Genomic DNA, 27,372 nt, shown 5'->3' on the forward strand with positions numbered 1-27,372 from the left:
AGCACACCAGAGCACCTCACCTGGTCCAGAACAGTCCAGCCTGTGCCCTCAGCGAGGAGAGGAACCAGAGACTGATCAGAATGTCTCGGAAGGGGAAGACCTGAGAGAACAAGACACGTCGCAGCTTCCAGCCACCCCTGAAAGCAGAGCGTCAAGCTTGTTTTCTCCGGCCGGAAGAAACAGCACTCCAATCCCTGTGACAATGCCCAGAGGAGGACAGTCCAGATATGGGCTGTAGAGGTATCCTGCACCCTCCTCCCAGCTAGCCGACTACCTGGTGGAGTGACACCCTGAATGGACACTGGCAGACTGGTAACAGATCCATAATTTTGTAATCTACCATAACTTTGATGTTTGCACTGTTTTGATAAAGGTTAGAAGGAATGTAGTGTTCCGGGGCGCAAGGCAGCGGTCTAGCTGACCTGCGCTGCCGGAGCGCCCCTGCGCTGACGCGTGACGTCAGATGCCGGGGGGTAATAAATAAAGAGGCGTTGCTACGGCGAGTTAGTCGGAGCCACGTGTGAACCGCAATTCCAGCTCCTGTCATCTTTAGCGTTACGAGGCCGCTTACCCTAGCGCTAGCCTGACCACCAACGCTACAGGTAGCAGGGTCGAGCTGCTTGTTTGAATTTTCCAGGCTCCTTGATTTCCTTGATTGTGCAGACAGTGTAGGACTGCTTTTTCAATTGACCCTTTGTGCTGTGCATAGTAGTTGAGGAAACATCCTGGAAGAGGGCACGTTCATGTCCAGTGAAATGAATGGAACTTCTTTCATCAATATTACCGCATTACTTGGCAAGTACAAGATTTACACCAGCGCATCGCTTTTGTACCTGCCGCTCTTATAGTCAATTCGTTATTTGTGCTCTTACAATACCCAAGGGTCACATGTTAGTATTTTAACAATCATAATGAGCGTTTATAGAATAAACAGACTAAACTATTCTATTCTGCTATTTTTTCCAGACCATGTCCCTTTTATTGCTGCTCCTGGACCAATTTGGACATGGTTGCAGTTGCTTTTTTAAGCACCTTTTGAATACGATTTGGGGGGTAACTTTAGTCAAGTCCTAATACTTCTACTTGTGTGCTTTTGATTTTTTTTACAGTTAAATATGTTTTTAAACAATTTAGGAGCACTTTCCTAATAACGAGCAATTATTGTAAAAAAAACCAAAAAAAACACATGTATGCCTGCAACCAAAGGCAAGTTAGTAATGAAACATGTTTCTTGTCACCATCTGAGCTTTGGTGGCAATTAACTACAGGTACAAAAATATTGCTTTATGGAAATGCTTTGGCGACAGGAGCTTTGAGCTTTATTTAAAACCCTTAGCTATAGTCAAAAGTGGAGAGTAATCTTTACTAGGAAATACGTGGCTGTCAATAGAAGGAACATTATTTGTTGGGTGGATCAGGGAAGATTAGGCATAGTACCACTTTTCCCATGATGTTACTGGATTACGAAATGGGAGATGTTGACCACATTTTCGCAAAGTACCCCACCGAGTCTGCTAATGAAACTGGCACGTCAAGGTGTTTGAATATGAAATCATTTTAAAACCTAGTGCCATTCTTGTAAAACATAACGTTAGGGATGTTCCTTTATCTGTGAGGGACGACTTAAAGAAACACCTGGCTCAGAGTTGCTTAGACAAAGGTATTGAGCCCAATAATGCTGCCGAGTGGGTCAGTGCAGTTGTCAAAGCAAAAATAAAAGAATGTCCAGATCGGTCTGAGTACGGATTTACGTTCGCTCAACAAAAATATTGTTGTGGACTGCCACCCTCTGCCTAAAATGAACAAGCTTTAGTTCACTTTGGAAGGAGCTAAAGTGTATAGTAATATGGATCTCAAAGCGACTTATCACCAAGTGCCGCTAAAGGCAGAGTGTCAAGCCCTTTGCTTCTTTACTACTCCTTTTGCCATACGGTCTAGCATCAGCAGCGAGCGTATTTCAAAAGTAGATGTTTACTCTATTTAAGGATGTACCAGGTGTGCTTGCTTTTCAGGACGATATCCTTGCATTCACTTAAAATGTGACAGAAAACAATTGTATTTTGGATAAGGTTCTTAAGATTTTGTGTAGACATGGTACGACTGTGTCTAAAGACAAGTGTAAGTAACTGATAACGTCAAATACTTGGGGCTTTGTATTACTTCTCAGGGCATCAAGCCTAACGAGGATCTGGTTAAAGCTCTGAGAGAAGTAGCCGCCCCGTGTAACTAAGAGGAGTAAAAATCATTCTTGGGATTCGGCAATACTATTCCAGGTTTGTCAGCGGATACACTGCTCTTATGGAGCCACTAAAGAAATTGTTAAGAAAAAATAAACACTTTGCTGTGGCTCTGAGGAACAAAGGGGCATATTATCAAGGACAGGCGATACATTATCGCCGCTTTCATCGGCAGGAAACTGCTGATAAAGCGACGATAATGGCCTTGATAATATACTCTATGAATTCCAATTGAAGCCCATGTTCGATGTGAACACATCTAACATGGGCTTCGATTGGAATTCATAGAGCATATTATCAAGGCCATTATCGCCGCTTTATCGGCAGTTTACTGCCGATAAAAGTGGCGATAATGTATCGCCTGTCCTTGATAATATGCCCCAAAAAGTATTCCTAGATATCAAAGACATTCTCTCTAAATTTCTTGCATTAAAGGCTTAAATTAGTGATCACAAGTGTGTTTGTAACTGTGGATGCAAGTGCTGTTGGCTTAAGTGCTGTTTTGTTTCAATGAGTGAATAACTTTTGCATCAAGGGTTTTATATGGAACCGAAAGAAGGTAGGCACAATCGAGAGGGAAGCTTTACCGTGTGCATGGGCTATTGAGACGTCTTAAATATGTATGGCTTACGCAGTTCATACTGTGCACAGACCACAAACCTCTGATGTACTTGTTGGGTAACAAAGGCACTGCAGGAGTTTCTTCTGGACTCATTTGGATTCTCTAGAAGTTACAGGAATATAATTTGGAGGTGAGGTGCATTCCTGGCAGTACTAACATGAGAGCTGATTGCTTGTGTAGGCTTCCATGTGAGAAACAGGAAAGAGACACAAAGCATTATTGGAGGACAAATGTGTTGTGGCTAGTATGAATGTGTGTAATAAATGTCATGCCACAGTGTTTAAAGTGGAATGGAACAAAGATTGTGAAGAGGATGTCATTTTAAACAGAGTCAAGCAGTTTGTGCTGCATGGTTGGCCTCAGGTTACCTTTGTAAGGGATAGTTGTATTGTTTCTGCCAATTGGCAGATCAGTTCACTATTGAATGTCTTGTACCTAAGGGGTCAAGGAGGAAAATATTAGACATGGCTCATAGAGGGCACCTAGTGTCCACGGTCACTAAAAAAGCACTTAGGTTTCATTTTTGGATAAGGATGTTGATGATTTTGTTAATGCTTGCCAAGAGTGCATCATTTCCAACAGGCATTGGAAATTGCAAGATACCCTTTTAATTTCCACACCATTACCTTACAGACTGTGGTGCTAATTAGCACTAGTGTAGCAGGGCCCATTGCACTTTTACCTGAAAAGTCAAAGTACTTAATGAACAAGTTAATTACCTTTGGTAACAATAAATCTGTAAGAAACATTAGTTAGTTATAGATTCCTTACCTTAGAAATACCCCCAGGCGATAAACTGGATCCGGAAAGTTTTTTGTCAGCAGTACCTCTGTGTGTCGGAAGGTGGCGTTGGTTGGCTCCACGTCCGTCGTTGGCATTGTGGTCGCTGGAATGACGTCGGGGTAGCTACTTAGATGCAGCCTTTGCATGCTGACATCAGTTCTGTACACGACTTTCTGCGCCAGAAACGCAGAGCCATGCAAGACACTGACCACCGATGCATAAGACTAGGATCCCAGAAAGGACATCCTTAACCCAAAAAATCAGTTTGCAGAATGGGGAGGATGGGTGGGGCGGTAATGAATCTATAACTAATAATGTTTCTTACAGATATATCATTACCGAAGGTAAGTAACTTGTTCATCTGAAAGAAAGCCGTTAGTTATAGATTCCTTACCTTAGAATAGATACCGCAGCAATACAAACCCCGGAGTTGGGTCTGCGAACCAAAATCACACTAAAAAGTCCTGAAGAACAGTACGGCCAAAGAAGCCGTCCCTCTGGACTTGACTGTCAAGGCAGTAGTGTTTGGTAAAGATGTGCAACGAAGCCCACATAGCTGCCTGACAGATGTCGTTTAGAGGAACTCCCCGTCCCAAGGCAGTAGTGGCTGCCATCGCCCTGGTGGAATGGACGCGCAGCCCCACTGGAGGTCTTTGCCAGAGAATAACAGGCTTTGATACACAATACGACCCATCAGGAGATAGTCGCTTATGTATGGCCCGACTTTTCTTGGTGCTCATGTAGCCAACAAAGAGCTGGTCATCCACCCGGAACTGTTTGGTGAGATCCAGATAAAAGGAAAGCGCACGTTTTGGGTCCAGATGGTGGAGCCTCTCCTCCTCTTTCAAAGGATGCGGAGGTGGAAAGAAGGTGGGCATAGGGATGGTTTGCCCAATGTGAAAGGCAGTGACAACCTTGGGCTGGCAGGATGGACAAGTCCTGAAAACCACCTTCTCCGGATGGCAGACAGGAAAGGAGGCTTGGAGGAAAGGGCCTGGAACTCACTCACTCTTCTGGCAGATGTGATGGCTACCAGAAATACAGTTTTAAGTGTCAGAAGCCTCAAAGGACAGTTGTGAAGTGGCTAAAAGGGAGCACACATTAAATAGATTAAAACTGGATTCAAGTCCCACTGGGGCATAATGAAGGGAATAGGAGGAAAGAGAGGAGTTATGCCCTTCAAGAAACAATTAACAACCGGGGACTTGAAAAAGAAGGCTGATCTGGAAGCCGAAGGAAGGCAACGATGGCCGAAAGATAGCCCTTAATAGTGCCCAGAGCAGAGCCCTGCTGGGCTAAAGAAGGAGAAACAAGAAAACCTAAGAAAGAGGGTCAGAAAGGGGATCCACAGCCTTTGCTGTGCACCATGCCACAAATTTGTTCCACCAGCATGCGAATAGCGGCTTATTACAGGGACGCCTGGCTGCCAAGATTACATCACAAACTTCAGGAGGCAGGTCAAAATGTGTCAACTGCCGCCGCTCAATCTCCACGCAAGGAGGTGGATACTGGGCAGGTTTGGGTGGAGAACCGTCCCCTGTTGCTGCGACAGAAGATCCTCCTGAAGAGGCAGACGAGTAAGAGGATCAATGGCCATGTTGAGCAGCTCGGGATACCAGACTCTTCGTGCCCAATCCGGAGCCACAAGAATGACTTGAGCCCAGTCGTGCCTGATCTTCTTCAGCACTCTGGGCAGAAGTGGTATAGGCAGAAAGGCGTACTACAGACCGCAACTCGACTCGCGACGAAACGCGCAGAATTTCTGACATTGCGCGTGCTCTTCGGTGGCGAATAGATCTAACCAGGGCTTTCCCCACTGTCGAAAGAGACCTTTCACCACCTCCGAGTGAAGACACCATTAGTGATCCATCATGCCCCTGTTGCTGAGTTCGTCCGCCCTGGAGTTCAGTGAACCTTCCAGGTGTTGAACCACCAGAGATATGCCCTGATGTTCCAGTCATGTCCAGAGGCGGAGGACCTCCTGACATGGGGCCATGACCCCAATCCGTCCTGTTTGTTGCAGTACCACATGGCGGTGGTTCCCATGTGACTGCCCCATCCCAGAAGAGATGCATCTGTCACCACTGTGTGTTCTGGTTGGGGAAGGGAGAGGGATCTGCCGTTGACCCAATCCTGGTTTGTGAGCCACCACAGCAATTGGATTTGGATTTGGATTTGTAGAGCGCATAGCTACCCTTGGGCATCCCAGCGCTAAGAGGACCTAGTTTTTCCAGAGGGGAGGGGATTGCTGTGCAGTGCCCTCCGAGATCTGGACACAATCAGACAGCTTCCCCTGATGCTGCGCCCACTGGAGCTTCAGGTCCCACTGAGGAGCTTGCATATGCCACCTAGCATGATCGACCATCAGGAGGCCCAGCACCGCCAGGGTCATCCTGACCGAAACCCGGGACAGAGGCTGAAAGTTCGGAATCATAGCCTGAATATCCTGGACTCGCTGTTCGGGAAGATAAACCCAAAACTGCATTGTGTCCTGAACTGCTCCGATAAAGAATAGCTTCTGAGAGGGAATCAGATGTAACTTTGGCACATTCATGGAGAACCCCAGTGAATGCAGGAGGTTGGCCGTAGTCTGGAGGTGGGAAACGAATGCCGGGGCGAACCCGCCTTTAACAGCCAGAAAGGAGATGCCTGAAATCCCCGATCTGCGCAGATGAGCTGCGACCACCGCCATCACTTTCGTGAACACCCGACGTGTTCTGGTAAGGCCAAAGGGGAGTACGGTAAAGTGAAAGTGCTCGTGGCCTATCGTGAACTGAAGGTAACGCCGGTGGGCCGGCAGGACGGGGATGAGAAAGTAAGCATCCTGCAAGTCCAATGTTACCATCCAATCTCCAGGGTCGAGGGCAGACAAGACCTGAGCGAGTATCAACATCTAGAACCTTGTCCTTCTTGGGTACTAGAAAGTAGTGAGAGTAACAACCACAACCTACTTCTGGGACAGGAACACGCTTGATGGCTCCTGTTGGAGAAGGCCTAGGTGATCCTCCTACATGCGGTGGTATTGAGGTGGCGTGGCATGGATGGAAGGGGTAGCCTTGAAGGGGAATATGTAGCCCCTTACGACTATCTGCAAAACCCAACTGTCCAACGCTATTGTGTGCCAGTGGGTGAGGTGATGGCGGATCCTGCCACCCACTGGCAATTCATGGGCCTGAAAAGTCAGACTAGGAAGGTTTGGAGGCTGCTGAAGAGGGGTGGTTGGTGGATTGGTCCGCCCACTTGCCCCCTGAACTACGGCGGTGGTTCCCACATCCCTGGCAGCATGAAGATTGGGACGCTTGCTCCAGCCTGTGGCTCTGGGTGTGACGTAGGGGGACGCCCCTTCTGTAGCTACGAAAGGGAAGAAAAGCAGACTGTGCAGGCGACTGGAGAAGCCCAAGGACTTGGCCATAGCCCGTGAGTCCTTGAAACTCTCTAGAGCGTTGGCTGCTTTGTCGCCAAAAAGGTGACGCCCATCAAAAGGTCAATCTCATCCCGGCATATCAGCAAAGGGCCAGTGATGCGGAAATCGTTCTGCCCAGAGAGTTGGTGGTACCCAGCCCACAATGAATGGTAAACTTTACCGCATCCCTCCTGGCGGCAAGGAGAGCACTGTCAGGGCCTCTACCAGACACTGAGGCAGTACCTGCACAACCGTATCCCACACAGAGTGGGAATAACGGCCCAAAAGACATGCAGTGTTTACCGACCGCAGTCCCAAGCTAGCGGAACAGAAAATCTTCTTTCCAAGATGATCCAGCTTCTTGCATTCCCTTTCCGGTGGAGCGGTAGGGAATGCGCTCTTGGAAGTGGAGGCTTGGACTACCAAAGAGCTTGATGCCATTTGAAGCACCTCTGTCAAGAGGTTAGTCTTGACCACCACCATAGGAAGCTCAAGGTTTAGAGCCTCGGCCGCCGTATGCAACACCACTGCATATGACACTCCCTCCTCCGTACCCATGGTAGGAGGAGATAACATGCCAAGGTCAGGGTAAGTGTCTAGACCACTAGCATCCCCCAGTTCCTCTCTCCAGTCCTGTTCAGATTCTAGCTGATCAGTCAGATAGTCACCTGACCCCTCCCAGTCCTCTTCCTCCTCTTCCTCTGGGTTCCAATTAGGCCAAAATGGGATCCCAGGAGTGAACAGGGGCACAAAAACCCCTCTCTCAGGGCCGGTACGGCTCCACATCAGAATGGTGGCTGGGGTCAACGCCGGCCGGGGGCACGACGGGCGTCGGTAGCGGAATCGGTGCTGGAGAAAGTGGCGCCGGTTGAGGTGAAATAAGGTCAACCAGCGCCGTTCCGGATCCAGGCCTGGATCCAAGGGGAGGCCTGCGGTGCCAGGGCCGGAGCTGCCGCGAAGAAGGCCTAGGCCCCCCCAACCGAGTCCGTGGGGCCTGAAGGCGCTCCAGAGGAGTCGGGCTGCCCAAAGATGGCATGCATCACCTAGTAAAATGTATGAAGCTGGCAGGAGTTGGTCTGGGTCCTGGGCAGTGAGGGAACCGTGGATTCGACTCTTCAGACCCCACGTGCGGAGCCGCAGGAGGGGCTCCGCCCACATCCCCTGTCGCGCCAGCCAACCGACCGGGAGAAGTCGAAGAGCGATGATGCTTCTTTGACTTCTTCTTGTGCTTCGACTTACCCGACCTCGAGTGTGAAGACTTTGAAGACTTGGACGAATGGTGATGGCTCCATGACCAGTCCCACGACCTCCCTAGAGATCAGGACCTCAAACAGAGCGGAGCCGACTGCCGGCGGTCAAGAAGCTTTCCGGACCGCTCCCGCCAAACCTTCGGAGCCATGGACCGGCAGTCGGAGCACGAATTGGTGTCGTAGTCGCTCTCAAGGCAAAATAGACACACACAATAGGGATCCGTAACCGACATCAGTCGGGTACAAGAACTGCAGGCCTTGAAGCCAGGCATCCCTATGTTACCAGGAGACGTAGACTCAAAAAATACATTGACAAAAGTTGCTTAAAAGGTTCAGTCAAAAAATTACTGGAGGTACCTCTCTCGACGGATCTGCGCTGGCTGGCACGGAAAAAGAAACAACTGCCATCAGCGCGCGATGGTGGCGTCTAAGTAGCTACCGTGACGTCCTTCCAGCAACCACAATGCCAACGATGGAGGTGGAGCTGGCCAATGCCACCTTACGACGCACAGAGGTACTGCTGACGAAAAACTTTACGGATCCAGTCTGACGCCTGGGGGTAATTCTTAGGTAAGGAATCTATAACCAACCTGTTTCTTTCAGATAGTTATAACTATTTTTCAAAATGGATTGTGATTTCATGCCTGAAACATCTACACAAGTGGTTATCAACTTCTTCGACAATCCTTTTAATTCGGGTGTATCCAGAAGAATTAGTCATCAATAATGGTGTGCTGCTTGTTTCAGAGAGTAGGGAATCATTTTTAAAGGACAAAGACATTAAGAACTATAATGCTGCGTTATGTACGCCTCAGGCCAATGGTGCTGTGGAGACAGCCAACTGTCTTCTTAAAGAGGGGATTGAAACAGCTTTGACGTGTGGTAATGATGTTGAAAAATGTATTTAGAATAAGGTGTGGGCTTATATTACACCCCACAGTTTCACTGGTGTATCACCTTTTACTTTATTAAGCAGCAGGCAATCTCACACAGGTTTGTATCCTAGTTGGTTGAAGCAGAAATCGTCGAGTCCCTTGGAAGAAAAAGTGTATTTCAAAGAAATCGAGTCTAACGTGACAAGAGCTCAGGATAAGTGGAAGATATACCATGATACAGTGAATGCGTGTGTAATTTGTGTTGGAGATTGGGTTATTTAGAAAGACATGAAACCTCAGAAATCTAAAGTGCATTTTCACATTAATGGACCATTTAAGGTGTCCAAAGTGACAAGGTCCTCTGTTACATTAAAGGAGGGCCGTTGGTGGGCAATAAGAATTGTAATTCTCTTGAATGATTTCCACAGTAATGTTATAATGAGTAAACTGCATAAACCTGGAGTGTTGTTGTTATCCCCTCTCCCCGACTCCCCCCCATTAATTCTGCTTTTGAAAGTGAGGGCATTCAACACTTGCAGCCTATAGTTACAAGTGGTGACCTCTTAGATGATACATGTGTTCTTGATGTAGCAGAATCCGAGTTGAATACCGATGCCAGGGAGTCAGGAAATGAAGGCAACAATCTTTGCATGGATAAAACTGATTATAAGGGGGCATTTCCACCAGATGTGTAGCATGTCTTAGAAACCCTGGGGCATATGTACAAGAGAATGACGGAGTGTGGCGTTGCGCAAAACTTTATGAAAACACAGGGATGCACCTTATTTACAAAGATATGGTGCACCCCTGCGTTTCCCCTAGTGCTGGCGCTAAATTAAGCTGCCTAGAGCCAATGCAGGCACCCATGCACCATGGTACAAGGGTGCCTGCGTTGGAGGGAATGATTGTTTATGTGCAGGAAGGTGTCCCCTTTTGTACATAAACAATCACAATTTGTAACTCCTTTGTGTGTGCAGCACATAGAGAAGTTGCAAATCGCCATTTTTGTGCAGGAAGGGACACATTCCAACACATAAATAAAGGTAATAAAAGTTTTTTTTGTTTTGCTTTTGTTTTCGTCATTATTAGGGGAGGTTATATGTAGTATTTAACAGTCGCATCTAACATGTATTCATTATCTTGTTGTTTACATTCATGATGCCATTGACTATTGTTGCGTGTATTTACGCTCCTGAGTGTGGTTCCATGTTCAGTGATCCAGTGTGAGGTTCTGTAATTCTCGAGTCTGACTCCATTTTATATTGTGCCACCATTTTGTGTTGCCCTCACGTAGACTTGTGAAGGTAGCCTGGCGAATAAAGTGGCTTGGCCTTCTTAGTTCATGTATACATTAACTAAGGTTTCTTATTGACTCTGAAATGAACTGTAAGAAACTGACCTCTTCACCTGAAACTGACCTCGCAAAGCCAATTTCCCTGATCGATCTTTGTCTGAGATTGCCAATCAATGTTCAGGACATTGTTAACTTTTAGTTTCCTTGCACATGCCTTATCTTGTTCATCATCTGTTACTGTTTCTTTTTTATGTTTCTTCATTACATGGGTTATGCTTTCAATTATAGGTTTGTCCGGCTTTTGGAGGTTGAATTTGGGACATTCTTAATGATTAACGTTTGGGTTGGGATACTGTACATGTAATCATGCTATGCCCTGCAGTGCCATCTAAATCAGATTAACCTTTGTGAACTATGTAATTATAATGTTTTGCCCATATCCTGCTTAAAACCCCAAAGGCTACTCACCTGCTGACCCTCCAGATTTCCATTTGTTTAGGAATGTAATAAAAAGTTAACTGATACAACTCCCTTACATGCCTGGGGCAGGATAAAGAGTATATAAGATGTGAAGTGAGACCATTCTAGCAGACTGCCTCAATCAGTTGCTAAGGCTTCTGTGGGACGTAGTCTCACTCATTTGAGGTTAATAAAAATGTACTTTTATATTCCAGCTTCTGTGTCAAGTTCATCTTTGTGAGTTTAAAAGGACTAAGTATCAGTGGAACCCCTGAGAAGTGGATTTTTGATTTCTACAAATGGCGCGGCCAAAGCGGGCCTCATCAGAGAAGTGGCTATCTGAGGGAGTGATCTTGTCAGAAGACAGAAATCTACTGAGGAGGGCAGGACAGGACTCTACCAAGGAGGTACTCTGTGCACGGAGGTTCTGGGGATTCTTTGTCTCTGCAGCCTAGTATATTTCTTATCTTCCTGATTTTGATCCTCCACATGATGTCACTCATGACTGAGAACCTTTTTGGCGTGAGTATTTTAAGAAAAAAGACCGTTAGGTCATTTAGAACTTGACAGTTAGAATTTGGACAACGATTTGTTTGGTATAGCTTTGGAATTTTGGAATTTGTGTTGGCCAACTTTGGATTTGTATAGGTTTGTATATGCGAATAGCAATTTGTGTAGGCAGGTAATGAGGAGATTTTTCTCAAACTGATTTTGTTGAACGGTGTACGTACGAATAGTACTTTAAGCACTACTTTGGGTATAATATTGTATATTCTGCAATATTTTTGGCATGCCTGTTTTCAAGCGCACATCAAAGAATCTGTTGCTTTTTGGAAGGTACCATAGTGAGATGTGAATTAAAATTAGCTAGCTCCCCTAGAGGGAATACCTAAATAGGTTTAGGTATAGAAACATATTTCTTCCTTGGTGATTCTGTATCCCCAGGGAATTAAAATATGGACATAATACATACAAGGATCCTCTGTTCTGTGCAATTTTATGAATGGAGATATGCGATTTTTGGTGTTCTGCCAGCCAAAGCTAGTGAATTGAGTGTATCTTGACTTCTTGGAAATAAAGGTCTGTGGGGCTGTTTTTGCAGTCTTTTGGAACACTATTGAGAAGCGTTTCTTGTAAATATGACTTACAACTAGTATTTACATCTCAAGCGCGACTCATGACAAGGGTCACACGCTTGACCAAGTGTTCTCCACCTTTCCTCTTATTATGTCCCATCCCACCCCTGTTCTCTGGTCTGACCACTCTCTGATCAGTTTTTTAATTCAGGGCAAAAGTAAAACATCTTATACTAACTCAGACCACCTTAGGCATCCTAGAAGACCTTTGCATAAAATTACCCCCGAGAATCTTGCTCAAGCGTTTCAGGATTATCCCTGTACACTATCTGGCCATCTGGAGAGGGATCTTGAAGCCTTCCAGGAATGGTTAACTGAAAGGCTAGATGATCTTGCTTCTCTTTCAATCCCCCCTTCATCTGTTAAGCGCTGCTCGGCTCCTTGGTTTTCGAAGTCACTTGCTTTGGCACGCCGTAATTGTAAATTAGCCGAAAGGCTCTGGCGGAAGCATTATGACCAAGAAGCTAAGTCTGCCTATAAACTATCTATTAAATCTTACCATTCTGACATTCTTGAGGCCAAAAAGAACTATTTTGCAGATAGAATTGAGTCTGCGTCAAATTCCAGTAAAGAAATCTTTACCATTGTTAAAGAGTTTATCTCTCCCAAATCCAGCATAGCTCAGCATAAGTTCTCAGAACCTTGGGTAAAGGAGCTGGCCATCTTCTTCAATACAAAAACCAAATTGATTCAAGAATCTTTTCCTCCAGCTACCCCTAATGCATCATTGCATGATTCCAATCTGACGTCTTTATCTCCTGATTCTAGCCCCATTCTATCGGAGTTTCCTCCTTTATTGGAATCTAATTCTCTGGATCTTTTACTCAGGATTAAATCGGGCTCCCCGCTTGACCCGTGTCCGGCGAGCTTTTTAGCTAGGAACGCCAAAATGTTGAATTCCTTAATTTCCCCTATCCTGAATCTTTCTTTGTCCTGTGGCATGGTTCCACCAGCCTGGAAGAAGGCTATGGTTGTCCCCCTTCTAAAAAAAACAGGCCTCGATCCAGAGATACATGCCAACTACAGGCCCATATCTCTCCTGCCCAGTCTGGCTAAGATCATCGAGAAGCACGTTCATTCTGTGCTTTCTTCCTTTCTTGAAGACCATGGGTTACTCCATTCTACCCAATCTGGCTTCCGCTCCAACTTGAGCACTGAGACCGCTCTTTTGGAAGTTAACGAAGCCATTAAGGAAGTTCTCGACGCAGGTGGAAGAGCAATGCTGGTGTTGTTGGATTTGTCGGCGGCCTTCGACACCGTCCCGCATGAGGCCCTCTTGAGAAGACTTCACGAGATCGGTCTCAAAGGGACGGTGTTGAGCTGGCTGAGATCTTACCTAGCGGGTCGTCGACAAGTGGTCTGGGCCCCCCGTACTCCGCCGAGGTGCCGCCTATGGATGTCGGAGTCCCACAAGGGTCGGTGCTGAGCCCGACCCTTTTTAACATCTTCATGACTCCTTTGGCGGTACTGGCGAAGTCAATGGGTGCCCAGATCATATCATACGCTGACGACACCCAGCTCCTTTTCACCTGCAAGAAGGGCATGGAGTTCGACGGGGAGAGCATCCGTGGCTGCCTTGGGGCTGTCTTCAACTGGTTTCAGGGAAGTAGCCTCAAGTGCAACCCAGATAAATCTGAGGTGCTCTTCTTCGGCTGTCAGGCAGAACCACCTTGGCAGGAATGGTGGCCGGTTTGCATGTCCCCCCCTTCCTCCTTATCTTTGGTCGCTAGAAACCTCGGGGTTAAAATTGATAACACCCTTGCCTTGAAAACACAGATCACAGGCCTCACGGGCACCTGTTTTGGTCTATTAAAAATGATGCGTAAATTCCTTCCTATGCTCCCTTTGGCCCACAGGAAGCTGACAGTTCAAGCTTTGATCTGTTCCAGGCTTGACTATTCAAATATCCTCTACCTGGGATTGCCAGACTATCTCTTGCACAAACTCCAGGTTGTTCAAAATTCTGCGGCAAGAGCCATCTTCGGCCTACCCCGGCATGCCAGATCATCTGAGTTGCTTTCCTCCCTGCACTGGCTTCCTATTAAGAAGCGTATCATATTCAAAGCACTTACTCTGGCCCATAAGGCACTCCATCGGGTAGGGGCCTCATACATTCAGAAACGGATTTCTTTCTACAAGCCCACCAGATCTCTCTGGTCGGAAAATCTTGGCCTGGCAATTGTACCTCCTATTAAGAAAGTCAGAATAGGTGGACGTTCTTTTAAATATCTCGCCCCCACATTATGGAACTCCCTTCCCGTTGATCTCCGCCACACTCCCAATTTGTTTGCCTTCAGAAAGGCCTTGAAAACCTGGCTTTTTCATTAGTAACTCTGCTTTGTTTCTGTTGTCCTTCTCCTTTTTTCAGTAATGGGTCAGAAAGCGCCGGGACACTCCTTGGAGTAGCCGTGCGCTATATAAGTCACCCATTAACATTAACATTAACATGGTTTGGTTACAGTACAGTCTGTGGGCTGTCCTTTGTTTCAGTCCTAAGTGTTGATCTGTGGGTTAAATGTGTGTTTAAATGTTTATGTGGTTTTCCCATTAGTGCAACTTCTGTAAGTAAATAGCGATAGCGCTATTTATGAAATGAATGGCTAAAGCGCGCCGTATTGTGTGTCCTGAGTGTTTGTGTTGTCTTCAGTCTGTGATGCAAAATGTTAGTTAATTAATATTAATTAGAAATTAAATAAAAATCCTGAAATTAACCATGTGATATGCTAAAATAGCTATATGTTGCTATATAATTTATAGAGTAAGCAATTACACACATGTACAAACTGTTAAATGTTTAAAAAAATAAAATTCAAATTCACATTCACTAGGAATAAAAAAGCCCTCAAAAACGAAATTGTGTGTTTTGCAAAAAATAAACTTACAGCACTTTCCTTAGATACATTGTATTAGATATTAACAGGCAATAACATCATCTGAATACATTGGATTTTGCTGTATTGCACACGCATTTTGAAACTTGAAATGTCTTAGTTTTAGTTTTAAATAGACAGCCGCCGTGCCCACGTTTTCAACACTAAGAAACAGCTGTTGCTGCCGCTAAGCAAGCAACACGAAGCAATCACGAATATACAGGAATGTTTACTCAGGCAGGACTTCGTCCTCAGTTAAACACGGGTGAATCTTTACATTTCAGAATATTGTTTTAAAAAGGTTCCAAAACTAAGGTTCATTATTTTGTATCACAGGAAGACATTTCAATTGCGGTTTTCCTCTCTTTAAGCATTTTTGTAAGCATATTCTTGGTTCTGTTGCTAAATGATAATTGTCCTTTTAAAAAGAAAAAAGTGGCGCGAAAATCTGTCATGCTTCAAGTTAGGCTTATGTGCTTAGGCTTGTGAATGAATGCGTCTAAAATGATAGGCAAGAGATGCAGCTTGCTTTTATATGTGGAATTATCAAAAATGATTGGGTTTATTAAAAATAATTATTAATTATGAAAAATAATTGTTAAAAATAAGTGCTTCTAAATTCGTTTTTTACTATTTATAAAGCGTAATACTCATAATGTGACCTCCTAGCATTATAATTTAATTTAAGTTGTGTTGTACTGCATAATGAGGACATTTGCATATGGAATTTTTACTTGGCGCAGGCGTAAAAAACTCATTTTTCTAAGGATTTACATGAGATAAGTCTAATGACAAATCTCTGCAATCTGTAAAGAACATTCTGAGGATGATTAATATGTAGCACAATTATAGGATATTTATTTTTAAGTGCCCCAGGTGGCAAAGTCGAAATTGGGTGAGGGCACTATTTAGGCAGCATTTTATTTCATTTAGAGTAGCTTTTAAAGTGCCTTAGGCTTCAGTAAATGCATACATTTAGGTATAATCCAAATTTGCAGGTTGTTCTCATTTGGGGTTGGTTTTAATGGCTCAGTGAGCCAATGTGCCCGGTGCAGAGGTTTGAGTTTAATATCAGGGTTGAAGGTTTTCACTCTAGCTGGGCCTACTGAGACGTTCATCCATTTAAGGTTGATGAAATGAGTACCATTGCATAGGGTGGTAACAAGCATTTGTTCTAAAGCTGGTATGTTGCGTTGTTGTGTTCTGTGAATTATTCACAGTAGATGTTTTTGACTCTGGGAAAAGGAGTGGATTGGGGTTATTGCAAGTTAGAAAGAGTTAGGAAGGCTTTTTGTCTTTGACAGCTTCATGGTGAAGAGAGAGAGGGTTGAGGAGAGGCAGATTTTGACCTTGAGGTCAGTAAGGTGGGGGTTAGCAGTATGTTGAAACAAGATGAGTTTTTGTATGACTCCTTTGAAGAAAAAATGTTCGTGTTTTTCACGTTTTTGCATTTTGTCCTTCTATGAATTGTTCCTGCTGGTCCTGTGTGTCAGAAGCGACACAGTAAGTTGTATTTGACAGCTGATCACCACTAACTGGTGACCAGTTGTCAAAAGTAGGGTGAGGAAAGTAAAAGAAAGTGTACTTTTAATTTTAAGCCTGACAAATTAAGCAGGCCCGAATATTGGGTTTTGGGCTGCATGAAGTGCGTGCGTCACCGCTCATTTACATGTGCGATTGTAATTTGTCTATGCTTTTTTGTGCTTGGTATACAGCACGTATATCTGATGGCTTGACATGTGTGTTTTTTTATTTTATGTATGTGTTTGTTTTATGTTGTTGCTTCTGATACTATTACAAGTTTTCCTGTGTTGTGAGGGGATGTCATGACGATGTACATCTTTGAGCAACAGTTGGTTGAACTTGGTCTGATACTAAATTCCACAGATATGATATTTTCATACTGTGAACAAGACAGAAAACACTTCACTAGTGCATCATGTCTATTTGGCTATAATGGTATTAAAGAAAAATAAAAGAGATATACAGGATCAAATTGAGTCACCTGTAGTTAGTCACGTTACTGCCCTTTCCCTTAGGAACAGGCAGCCCTAGATTTATGTTTCCTTGATTGGACCTAAGGATGAAATTATAGATTTGTGGCTCTTGCTAAAGGTGACCTAAACTTTTCATTTTTTTCCCTTGAAGAAGGAACTGGACCATTAGCTGAGATTACTGCATATGGTGTAGAAGCCAGCGGTAGAGTTAGAATTTGTGTACTATTGTGACTTTTGTGCATCACCCATACTCTTGGTATTATGTCACAAACTTGACTATCACCCGAGTAATTTTTTTTGTTGTTCTTCCTATAGATTCTTCCTTCGTCGCTTCTCCCCTGACTGATGTTGCATTGTGCCTAGTTATTGGGGATTTTAGTTGTGTCCTACTCCTATTTTCCCTTTTCCGTATTCCTTTCACCAGTCAGCTCATTTATTATAATTGGTGTATTGTTCAGGTTCACACTTCCAGACTGCAGTGATGTACCGGGGACCCCCATATTATGTATAATTCCCTTTGGTATGACCAGACTGGTTTTCAAGAATTTTCTTTAGACCTACTTCGATGTTTTCCATTCTGACTGTCAGGGTAGTGATAGACTGGTTAACTGACTTAATATTATAGTAAGACAAGTTTTCCATCTCAATAGGAGATACCTTATGTTTATTATTTTTTTAATATGACAAATTCAATGCCTATTCTAATTTGATTTTCAGTTTATCTTTTTTTCTGCTGCTTTAATTTTTGATGGACCAGATGTGTTTTAATAATGGAAATACCTGGACTCTCTAGTTCTTGTCTTTTGTTTCCACATTTTGATCATTAGCCTTTGTATTGCATAGTGCACCTGATGCACAATTATTAAAAAGGAGGTATCTACATGTCCCTGATAATCTGTATTATGTGATTTCGCTTTTGAGGTGTTCTAGATAAGGAATTTGCCTCAGAGGAGAGATACTGGTGCACTGCCTTGAGACATTGAGACTTTCAAGTGAGCTGTGAGTGTTTGCCAGGAGGGCACTCCAACTGATACTGAGAAGAACTATTTTCATGGAAGGCCTGAATCAAGAGGCCTAATGCGGAAGAAGACAATGGAAGCAGATTTGATGGATGATAGAAGCCTGCCAGAGAGGCTTTGAACGGACTTTGGGCACAGTTGCACAAGCAATTCCAGTGCAATTGTATAAAGTGAATGTTAATTAAGTTCTCATTTGACTGAATTGCCATGGAAGAGGAAGTGGCTCCGCCTCTAGCATCCAAAAATGGTCCACCAGAAGTGAGTCTTTGTGCTACTATGTGTGTTCGGAGACCTGTCCCGAGAGAAGTAGAGAATAATAAGATGATGTTACAGCAACACCTTGACGACCTAATTAATATCGATATAGACCTAGATTCAGATTAACATGAGTCTTAGGTTATTGCCTACGTAATGGCAAAAGGAGGTTCTGAGGTTCTGTAATTCTCGAGTCTGACTCCGTTTTATATTGTGCCACCATTTTGTGTTGCCCTCACGTAGGCTTGTGTAGGTATCCTGGCGAATAAAGTGGCCTGGCCTTCTTAGTTCATGTATACATTAACTAAGGTTTCTTTTTGACTCTGAAATGAACTGTAAGAAACTGACCTCTTCACCTGAAACTGACCTCGCAAAGCCAATTTCCCTGATCGATCTTTGTCTGAGATTGCCAATCAATGTTCAGGACATCGTTAACTTTTAGTTTCCTTGCACATGCCTTATCTTGTTCATCATCTGTTACTGTTTCTTTTTTATGTTTCTTCATTACATGGGTTATGCTTTCAATTACAGGTTTGTCCGGCTTTTGGAGGTTGAATTTGGGACATTCTTAATGATTAACTTTTGGGTTGGGATACTGTACATGTAATCATGCCATGCCCTGCAGTGCCATCTAAATCAGATTCACCTTTGTGAACTATGTAATTATAATGTTTTGCCCATATCCTGCTAAAACCCCAAAGGCTACTCACCTGCTGACCCTCCAGATTTTCCATTTGTTTAGGAATGTAATGAAACGTTAACTGATACAACTCCCTTACATGCCTGGGGCAGGATAAAGAGTATATAAGATGTGAAGTAAGACCATTCTAGCAGACTGTCTCATTCAGTTGCTAAGGCTTCTGTGTGACGTAGTCTCACTCATTTGAGGTTAATAAAAATGTAGGGGCATATTATCAAGGGGGTTTATCTCTGCTTTTTTGGCTTTAAAAGCCAAGAAAGCGGAGATAACATTATCTCCCTATTTCCTAGCTGTCACTAACACCAGTTAGCGACAGCTAGTAGGAGATAGCGACCATCTTGGGCCCCACTTTGCATGTCAGTGATATTTATCACTAATGACATGCAAAGTGGGCGTGCCAAGATGTTAGCGACTGGAAACAGTCGCTAACATTGCTATCTCCTATTACCAACTTTTGGAGATATTCGCGCTAAGCGCGAATATCTCCAAAAGCTAACACCTGCCCTGAGCAGTTCTTAGCCATGTTATCCAATGGGAGGTGGATAACATGGCTAAGAGCATTACCTCAGTAATGCATGAATATTGCTGACTTTTCAGCGATATTCATGCATTGCGGCCGATTTTTATCGCATTTGCGATAAACCTTGGTAATACCAAGATTTATTTGCGATAAAAATCACCGCAGCTCAGCGGTAAATTTTTGTCTCTAACCAAGCAATAGCGATAATTATCGCTATTGCTTGGTAATATGCCCCGTACTTTTATATTCCAGCTTCTGTGTCAAGTTCTTCTTTGTGAGTTTAAAAGGACTAAGTATCAGTGGAACCCCTGAGAAGTGGATTTTTGATTTCTACAAGTGGAGTATTCCTGGACTTTCCAGATCAACAGTTACTACAGGATCAAAAGACTGGAAGGACGCTTGTGGATGGGGTCATGCCTATTAGACGCCGGCATCAACTCACTGGAGTTCCGTGGATCTTTGAGTGATGGTTTCTCCCACTACGTCTGCCCTTCCTGTCTATGTCACAGTGCTCCTAAACCCTTGGCAGTACAGGCTTCCCTCTTCTAAATAGGCACGTTTAATTTCCACTTTCAGTTACACTACCGTCTTTCCCAGCAGTCAGTTTGAGTAAGGATTTCTGGAATTCAGTAGTCAAAATGCCTGCTGAAAGAGTCCCGAATTTATACGCCCTACCATAACATTTATTTTAGGAATTAAAACTTGGTTATGTTTACACTTGCCTTTTTTTCCAGATCATGAATATTGTAATTCCTGATAACATTATAATTACCAGCACGGCAGTGACTCCGCCACCTGGAAAACAAAACTTCCAGTGTTTTTTTCTGTATTGAAAACAATGATAGTTAGATTAGTAATGACAGAGCTGAAACATACTTACCTATCTGTGTATGTTTGTTCCAGAACTGATCTGCAAAATACAATGTTAACGTCACTATTTTAACTCATAGAGGCATCAGAAACCTACTGCAGCATGAACATCACAATAACAGATATATTGTACAGTGACAGATTGAACCGTTTACAAAGTATGGCCACTAGGAATTGTTGCAAAGCAGTGAAAGATGAATTAACTAGGAGTTAAATGGCCTTGCTCCCTTATGGCCTAGGGTGTTTATCTTGCCTGAAAAAAGTACACACCAGCATATAGTGGTTTTGTTGTACGTGTCTTGTTCGGAAAGGGACAGAATATTTGCCTAAATAAAGCTGGGCTCCTTGCGGCTCCAAACTCTGCTGGCTCAGTAGTAACTAGCTATAGTTAGGATCTAGTATCCATAGACAAACCATTTTTTCGTTTTGCTATTAACTTTGGTGCAGTTTGACGAATCTCCACAAAATTCTCAAAACTGGTAGCCTACTCAATTCAGCTGTTGTTTGGAAAGTTTTGGGAGTGATCTGTTAAGCATGGGCCGAGAAAAAAGGGGGGTCCCCAAATGCATTTTCCCCATGCAATTTCCTATAGGGATTTTGAACACAGCTACAGCCCAAACCACGGAACAGAATTAACAAAATTTGGAAGAAAGCTAGCTCTTGGTCCAGAAAAAGCCTTTTCTGTGGTTTGGTGTAAATTCGGTCAGTAGCTTTGGAGTAATTAAAGAAAAAAGAAAATTGTATATCTAGGGATGTGAATCCTACGCTGATCTGACAGAACTCATGTTGAGATCTGATTGGACACCCTACTCTGCACACCTGTTATTTGAGAAAGAGGTCTCAAAGGAGAGGTCAGTCTCTTCCCACTCAATAATATGCACACCCATCATCTGAGAGAGAGGACTTAAGTCAAGCCAGGCTGCTCCCCATACACCCTACTATGCACGCCCATCATCCGAGAGAGTTCTCGAAGGAAAGGCCAGTCCATCCACACACCCTACATTATGCCCCCTCCCCCTAAGAATGATGCTGGGCCCCAGGGGGATGGGGTCCCCGGAACAAAATCGGACAAGAAAGGGAGGCAGCATGACCCCCCTACCCCTAAACATAATGCAGGGCCCAGGCGATGGGGATCCAAGGGGCGAAATATGCCCCCTCAGGGTCCTGAAAATAAAGTTAAGCCCAGGGTGATGGGGTAATTGGAGCTTAAAGAAGGGGGTCTGCATGTCCCTCCTACCCTTTTAACTAACATGTATGTCCCTGTGGGTTGTGGTCCAAAGGGCCTAAAGAAAAGTGCTCAAATACTACTGAAAAAATTACTACAAAACTACGGAATATATTTATACCTAACACAAAAAGCACTTTTCTGGATCAAGATCTAGATTTCTGCCTTCAGTGTAAATCCGTACAACGATTGGGACAGTAGCTGTGTCTAAAGTTCCTATGAAAAAATGAATGGGGATAACATGTTTTGGGACCCCTCCTTTCTATTGGACCCCACTTGTCGAATCACCCTGAAACTTTCCATACAAAAGCTAGTAGCACTTTTATGGAAATTTCGTGGAGATTCGTCAAATGGCGCCAAAGTTATTAGCAGCTCAAAAAGGCATTTCCTATGGAAACACAATCATAACTACCAAGTGGCTACCACCACTGGGTACTATATATAAATATAAATCTTGTGGTGAGTTGTAGAGAGCACTATCATCTGGGATAGTATTCTGGCACTGAGCTGGTGAGTCTAGCCAATCTGTATGTATGTATCTCCTTCAAATACAAATTCATACATCATCCACCATTGCAGCTGCTTAAAATCATTCCTACTGTATCGGTGAGTGCAAGCAAGAAACACTTTACATTGGTAGTTTCAAAATGGCAAATTCAAAATGGAAGTTAGTGAGAAGCCACTTTGCGTGAGCAAGCTACGGTATATTACAATATCACCTCTTAAGATGAAAACTCTACTTGATGAGTGTATTATATTTGTATGAGCAGATTATTAATTATACAGTATTCTAAACTGTTAATTGGTCTACTGTTGCTTGGTGTACAGAGTCTCAAACTATTTTCTTTATTGAATTATATTGTCCATAAGGCCCTACAACAATTGGTGCTAGGTTTTTAATTAATTATTTATAATCTTCTTAGATGGGTCTTCTAGGAAAGGCATACTTATTTTTTGTTTGTTAAATCCAGTAAAGACCTACCTCCAGTAAAGACCTACAATTATAAAAGAGCAGAAAATGTAATGATGCCAACGGTTTCCGTTATAGTAATAACAGAGCCAATTAGTATTCTTTCGTAATTCATATTTTTGTACATTTTTCAACAGAGAACTATTAAAAGAATGTTACCACATTATAATTTTATTCGAATTAATAAAAGCACTTTTTTTTTAATTGAACTCCGTCGAGTGGAAGCCTTTCTTTAATTTCTCTGCCATTTTTCCAGTTCTTTGATCTTGTAGTCTTTCCTCATCATTTTGGGCTATTCATGGTCATGGTTTACTATTTTCAACTTATTTTCTAATAGTTTAGAGTTAGAGGTAGATGTTTAAACTAGTTAGCCCAGTCTTTGTTATTGGATGTTATTTTGATGTATATTTCTTTTTTTTATAGTGTAGTATTTTACTTTAACATTGATTTTAACACCTTTTTATTTTCATTAGGCTTTGCTTTACAAGAGCGTTGTTGTTGTTTTCTAAGTGGGTTTATATGTTTATTGTTTACAGATTTTTTTGGTGGGGTGCTTCTTTATTTTAAACCTGAATGTGTTTTTCATTTATTATTTTTTTACAAGGAAGAATAGTTGATTACTTTTTAAACATAATTGTTTTATTACTTTTCCTTGATTATTTCTTGGAGAGTTTGTGTTTGCAAGATTTTTGAGTGTTGGATGGTTTCTATGGATTATAGAAGTCGTACCAGATGTTCTATTTTTGCATTCTTTTGATCTCTTTCGTTATCAATATGTTTTTGTGATTGTATTTTTTAGATGGTCTTTTCACTGACCAGGACTTCAGGTACCAAATCATTAACTGTTGCCTTATTTTTTTTATTTTGATTATTGGTTGAGCAATGTTTATTTATTTTTGTTATCTTTGTTTTTCAATTGTGTATATAGACATATATATTATGCATGATTTTTTATGGTGTTTGCATATTTCTATAGGTGACAAAAGTATTAGTTTATTTAAAATAATGCATTGTTTATTTATTTCTAGTTATTTAAGTAACATTTTATTAGCCTTTTGAAAATGAGCATTTTTAATCCACATTGGTATTTAAAATTTTCTTTAATACGATTTAGAAATAAATATTAATGAAATGTAAGTGTTCATGTTTAGGGAGAGTAACGGTTTTGTTGTTTAGTGTGTTATTAAGTAAGGTTCTTACTATTGAGTGTAGATATGGCAGGCACTAATTTGTTAGAAAAGACTCTTACTTTGCATGCTAGGAGTTAGTTTGTTTGGAGACTTTTGGTTTGAGATCTGATAGGAATTGGTCCATTCTTAGCTCTTCTTAACTTTGTTGTTTTTTCAAAGAATTTCTAGGGATTGGTGGAGTGTAGGGTGGATTCTTCCAAGTGCTCCTTAGAAGGAACTGTGCAACCCGTCCGCTGTGTTATTTATCTTTGCTTCATGGGACATTGTCCTATCATAGATGTTCCCCTGTGGCATGTGATACTTGGGTTGGCGTCTGTGGCTTGATCAGTGCAGGTGACCAACCCAAGTATCTTTAAAATAATCCATTAGTGGAGCTAGTTTTGTTTCATGCTTTTGGTGATGGGGTATTCCATTAGCATATCATAATATTTAGTGACTTTTGATAAAGGAATGTATGCTAAAGCCATTAGCTTTTTTCTTTCATGTGCAAATTCTAGGTTAGTTGCATATTTTATACTCCATGTGGGCTTTTGTAGGTGACTCCATATGCTCTGGTAAAAGTGATAGTAGCACCTCTGAATTGCAGTGTGTAGGTATATTTAAAGTATGATCAAAATCATTCCCTGGTCAAAATCTATTATGATTTTTTGTGGGTTATAGTTGATTGTTTTGTGGGCTACAGTTGATTTTTTGTAGGCATAGTTGTTAGACTGTTTTATATGTATAAGCATTTCACTGCAAGCTAACTTTGTTAGGTTACAGTGATCACATTAATGGGATGTTTGCACTTTGATACTGACAATGTATTGTGTTTATTTGACTGCATTGTTTTTGGGTCGATTTAAAAGTACCATCCTTTGTCTGTATGTAACATTGCGTTAAGATTAGTAAATTGTTATTGATAGAAAAACTGATAACTTAGGTTTTCATTTAGCAAATAGTTGTCTGTTTAATGAGTGGTTAGTAAGTGTGGAGGTATGGCTGTTCTGGCAATTATTTTTTGGGGGGATGGTATGCCATGGAGTTGGCCTGGTATTTGTTCAGGAACGTTAGGTATAATATTTCTAAGGTTTGTTTCTGTTGGTTCTTGTGAGGTCGTGCTAGCCTCTTTAGTCTTGTAACAATTTTTGGCTTATATTTCAGCAATGTTAGTTGGATGGTTATGTTCCCTTATACTTTCTACTATTTCATTTTTAGTGGTAGCCTGCCACAGAATGCATTAACATATTATTTCAGGCATTTCTAGTGTGTTTTCTCACTGGTGGTGCTCTACTTACTATAGATATATCCTGTATAATTTAATAACTGCTTCCATTTTTGGGATTTGATGTATTTTACTGTTTCTGACATTTTGTCTGTGGGGTTTAAAGTCTAGAATTATATTATTTTATTACATTTAGCTGCACATTTTAACTTACATTCTCGATGTGGTCTTTACTTTGTTGTAGTTTTTATGCTTTGCAGTCATGTTTGGTGTTCTTTTTGGCACATTTTTCTTTTGTTGCAGTCTGGTTAAAGGAAGGGATCTGTTTGTTGTATTTTTAATTTAAAATGTACTTATAAGTTTGTTTTACTTTATTTTTGTTGATGAGTTAAAACATTATTTTTACTTGAATTTTAATTTCTTGCTATGGTCAAACTACATACTTTTGAGGAGGTGTTTATGTATTTCGTGTAATTGTGTGACTGTGCTTTTCAATAGTTTACCTTTTATGTTTTTTCCTTCTTGTTAGATTTTTTATTAACCTTCATTTATTGTCAAACTTACATTGTAGTATTTAGTTTTGCAATAATGTGGGTGTACTTACCAATAATGTTGTTTACATGAACATAATATAGAAGTGTGATTACATACGTAAATATTAACCTCTGTCGGTGCAGTGTCAGTGATGAAATAACCTAAATGTCCATATTATGAAGAATGCGGAATTGTCATGAACATATCAGCATACAAAATACTGTATTGTAACTCAATATATAAGTTAAACCTAACTAAGTGGTAAATTATACACACTGCCTCATTACATCTTTAAAAATCAAAATAATAGAACTCAATTCATTACGTATGTTATCACGTTTCCATAGTATGTGTATGTAAACATCAACATTTCAAAATGGCCGCCATAGTTACTTTGGTTTGTGGGTGCCCTTAATCCTTTGTTTATATTGTATACACTGTATCATGTTACTTTAATGGTGTGGTAACAAGGGAAATTGACTGGAGAACAAGGCGTGTGGAATGCTGAAACGCACAGGGTTATTTGTGGCAACACAATCGCAAATTTCTTTCTCATTTGAGCCTGATTATTTTCCTTTCTTTGCACATGAGTGGGTGTTTTCCTTTTTTGAAGTAGAGTGAAGCTGTATGTTAAACTGGTTCTTCCACCGACATTGTAAGGTCCTTCATAAGAGGAACAGTGACTTGGAATATATGTTCATATATTTATTATTTATCCTAGTGGTGGTTGCTACTAGGTAGTTCTCTTTAGGACCACGTAGCTAATAACTTTGGTGGTGTTCGATGAAACTTCATCCCCATCAGCTAAACTCCTTCCTGGAAAGTTTCAGGGTGATCTGTGAAGCAGAGGTAAAAAAGGGGGGCCCAAAACACATTCTTCCCATGTAATTTTCCATAGAAAATTGAGCAGCGATTCAGAAAACATGGTTGAACAGAATTATACTAAATGTAGCAGAAAGCTAGTTCTATACCCAAAAAGTTTACTTGTTGTGATTTGGTGAAAATCCATTTCACAGTTTTGGAGAAATTAAGGTTCAAAATGTACAGAGATGTGGTCCTGGCCAAGCGCTTTGATTGGCAGGGAGCAACTTGTTTTGCTAATAACTTTGGTGCCGTTTAAATCTTGACAGTACATTTCAAGAAAGATATTCATCCACCTCAGCTCTCCTTTCTGGAAGGTTTTATGGTGATCCTTCAGGAAGATAGTGAATAAAGTGAGCAACCCAGTAAACCTTTGGGGGCTGGGTGAAAGATAATAAAATGGGTAAAATAGCCTCCAAAGGAGTTTATTTTAAAGATTAAATTTGATTGTATAGATAAATTTGGGACAGGTTACTTAGTTGTCCTGAGTGAAATTAATTCCAATGAAACAAATCAAGTGACCTATATCTCAATCTACTAAAACTTGACAATACTTCACATTAAGACAATAGTTAACATAAAAACAACAACCAGTAGACATGTGTATAAGCAAAACAAGTAGATTTTATCAAAGTTAAATTTTGCAGGGAAAAATACAATAAACCAAAATGTGCAACACAGGAATACAGGACAAGTGTCAGAAAATTAATCAAACTCTCTGTATAGCCAGTGGAAAGCTTATCCAAAATGCAGATGTAAACAAATTTTTCTTTCGGATAAAGCTGAAGGTCGACGTTTCGGTCTCTATGGGTAACTCGCTAAGACCATCATCAGGACAATACAAATTAATATTGTAACTCCCCGAAGGCGAGAATCACTGCAGGTATCTTAAAGCTTTAAACTTTGGTGGCTTCAGTAGTAGTGATTATTCAATCTTAGTTCAAGAACCACCTATCGAAGTTTTTGCAGGGGCTCGAGTAATGCGTAGAAATTGATCTGTAAGCTTCAAAGTAGCGAAAAAGGAAGAGAATTAATGCTCAATCGTCAAATAATGAAGATCTGTTGAATTCCTAGGAGTTCAAGTCGCGGAGAATCTCT

At 41.9% G+C, this 27,372-nt stretch overlaps 1 protein-coding gene across 2 annotated transcripts in view; it reads right to left on the minus strand.

The window, feature by feature from the left end:
- The window catches only part of IL15RA (interleukin 15 receptor subunit alpha), a 458,659-nt gene that overhangs the window by 32,206 nt on the left and 399,081 nt on the right, over nt 1–27,372 (minus strand). Inside the window, exons 5-6 of one of the 2 annotated variants that reach the window (XM_086918942.1) lie at nt 20,301–20,330; nt 20,143–20,215 (exon numbers count right to left, since the gene is read on the minus strand). In XM_086918942.1, coding sequence (XP_086775068.1) covers nt 20,143–20,215; nt 20,301–20,330 — 103 coding nt within the window. The remainder of the gene's footprint in view (nt 1–20,142; nt 20,216–20,300; nt 20,331–27,372) is intronic. The other variant, XM_086918943.1, reaches the window with a different exon arrangement.

The sequence above is a fragment of the Lissotriton vulgaris genome, chromosome 1_1 (genome assembly GCF_964263255.1).
Source record: "Lissotriton vulgaris chromosome 1_1, aLisVul1.2, whole genome shotgun sequence".
Taxonomy (NCBI): Eukaryota; Metazoa; Chordata; class Amphibia; order Caudata; family Salamandridae; genus Lissotriton; species Lissotriton vulgaris.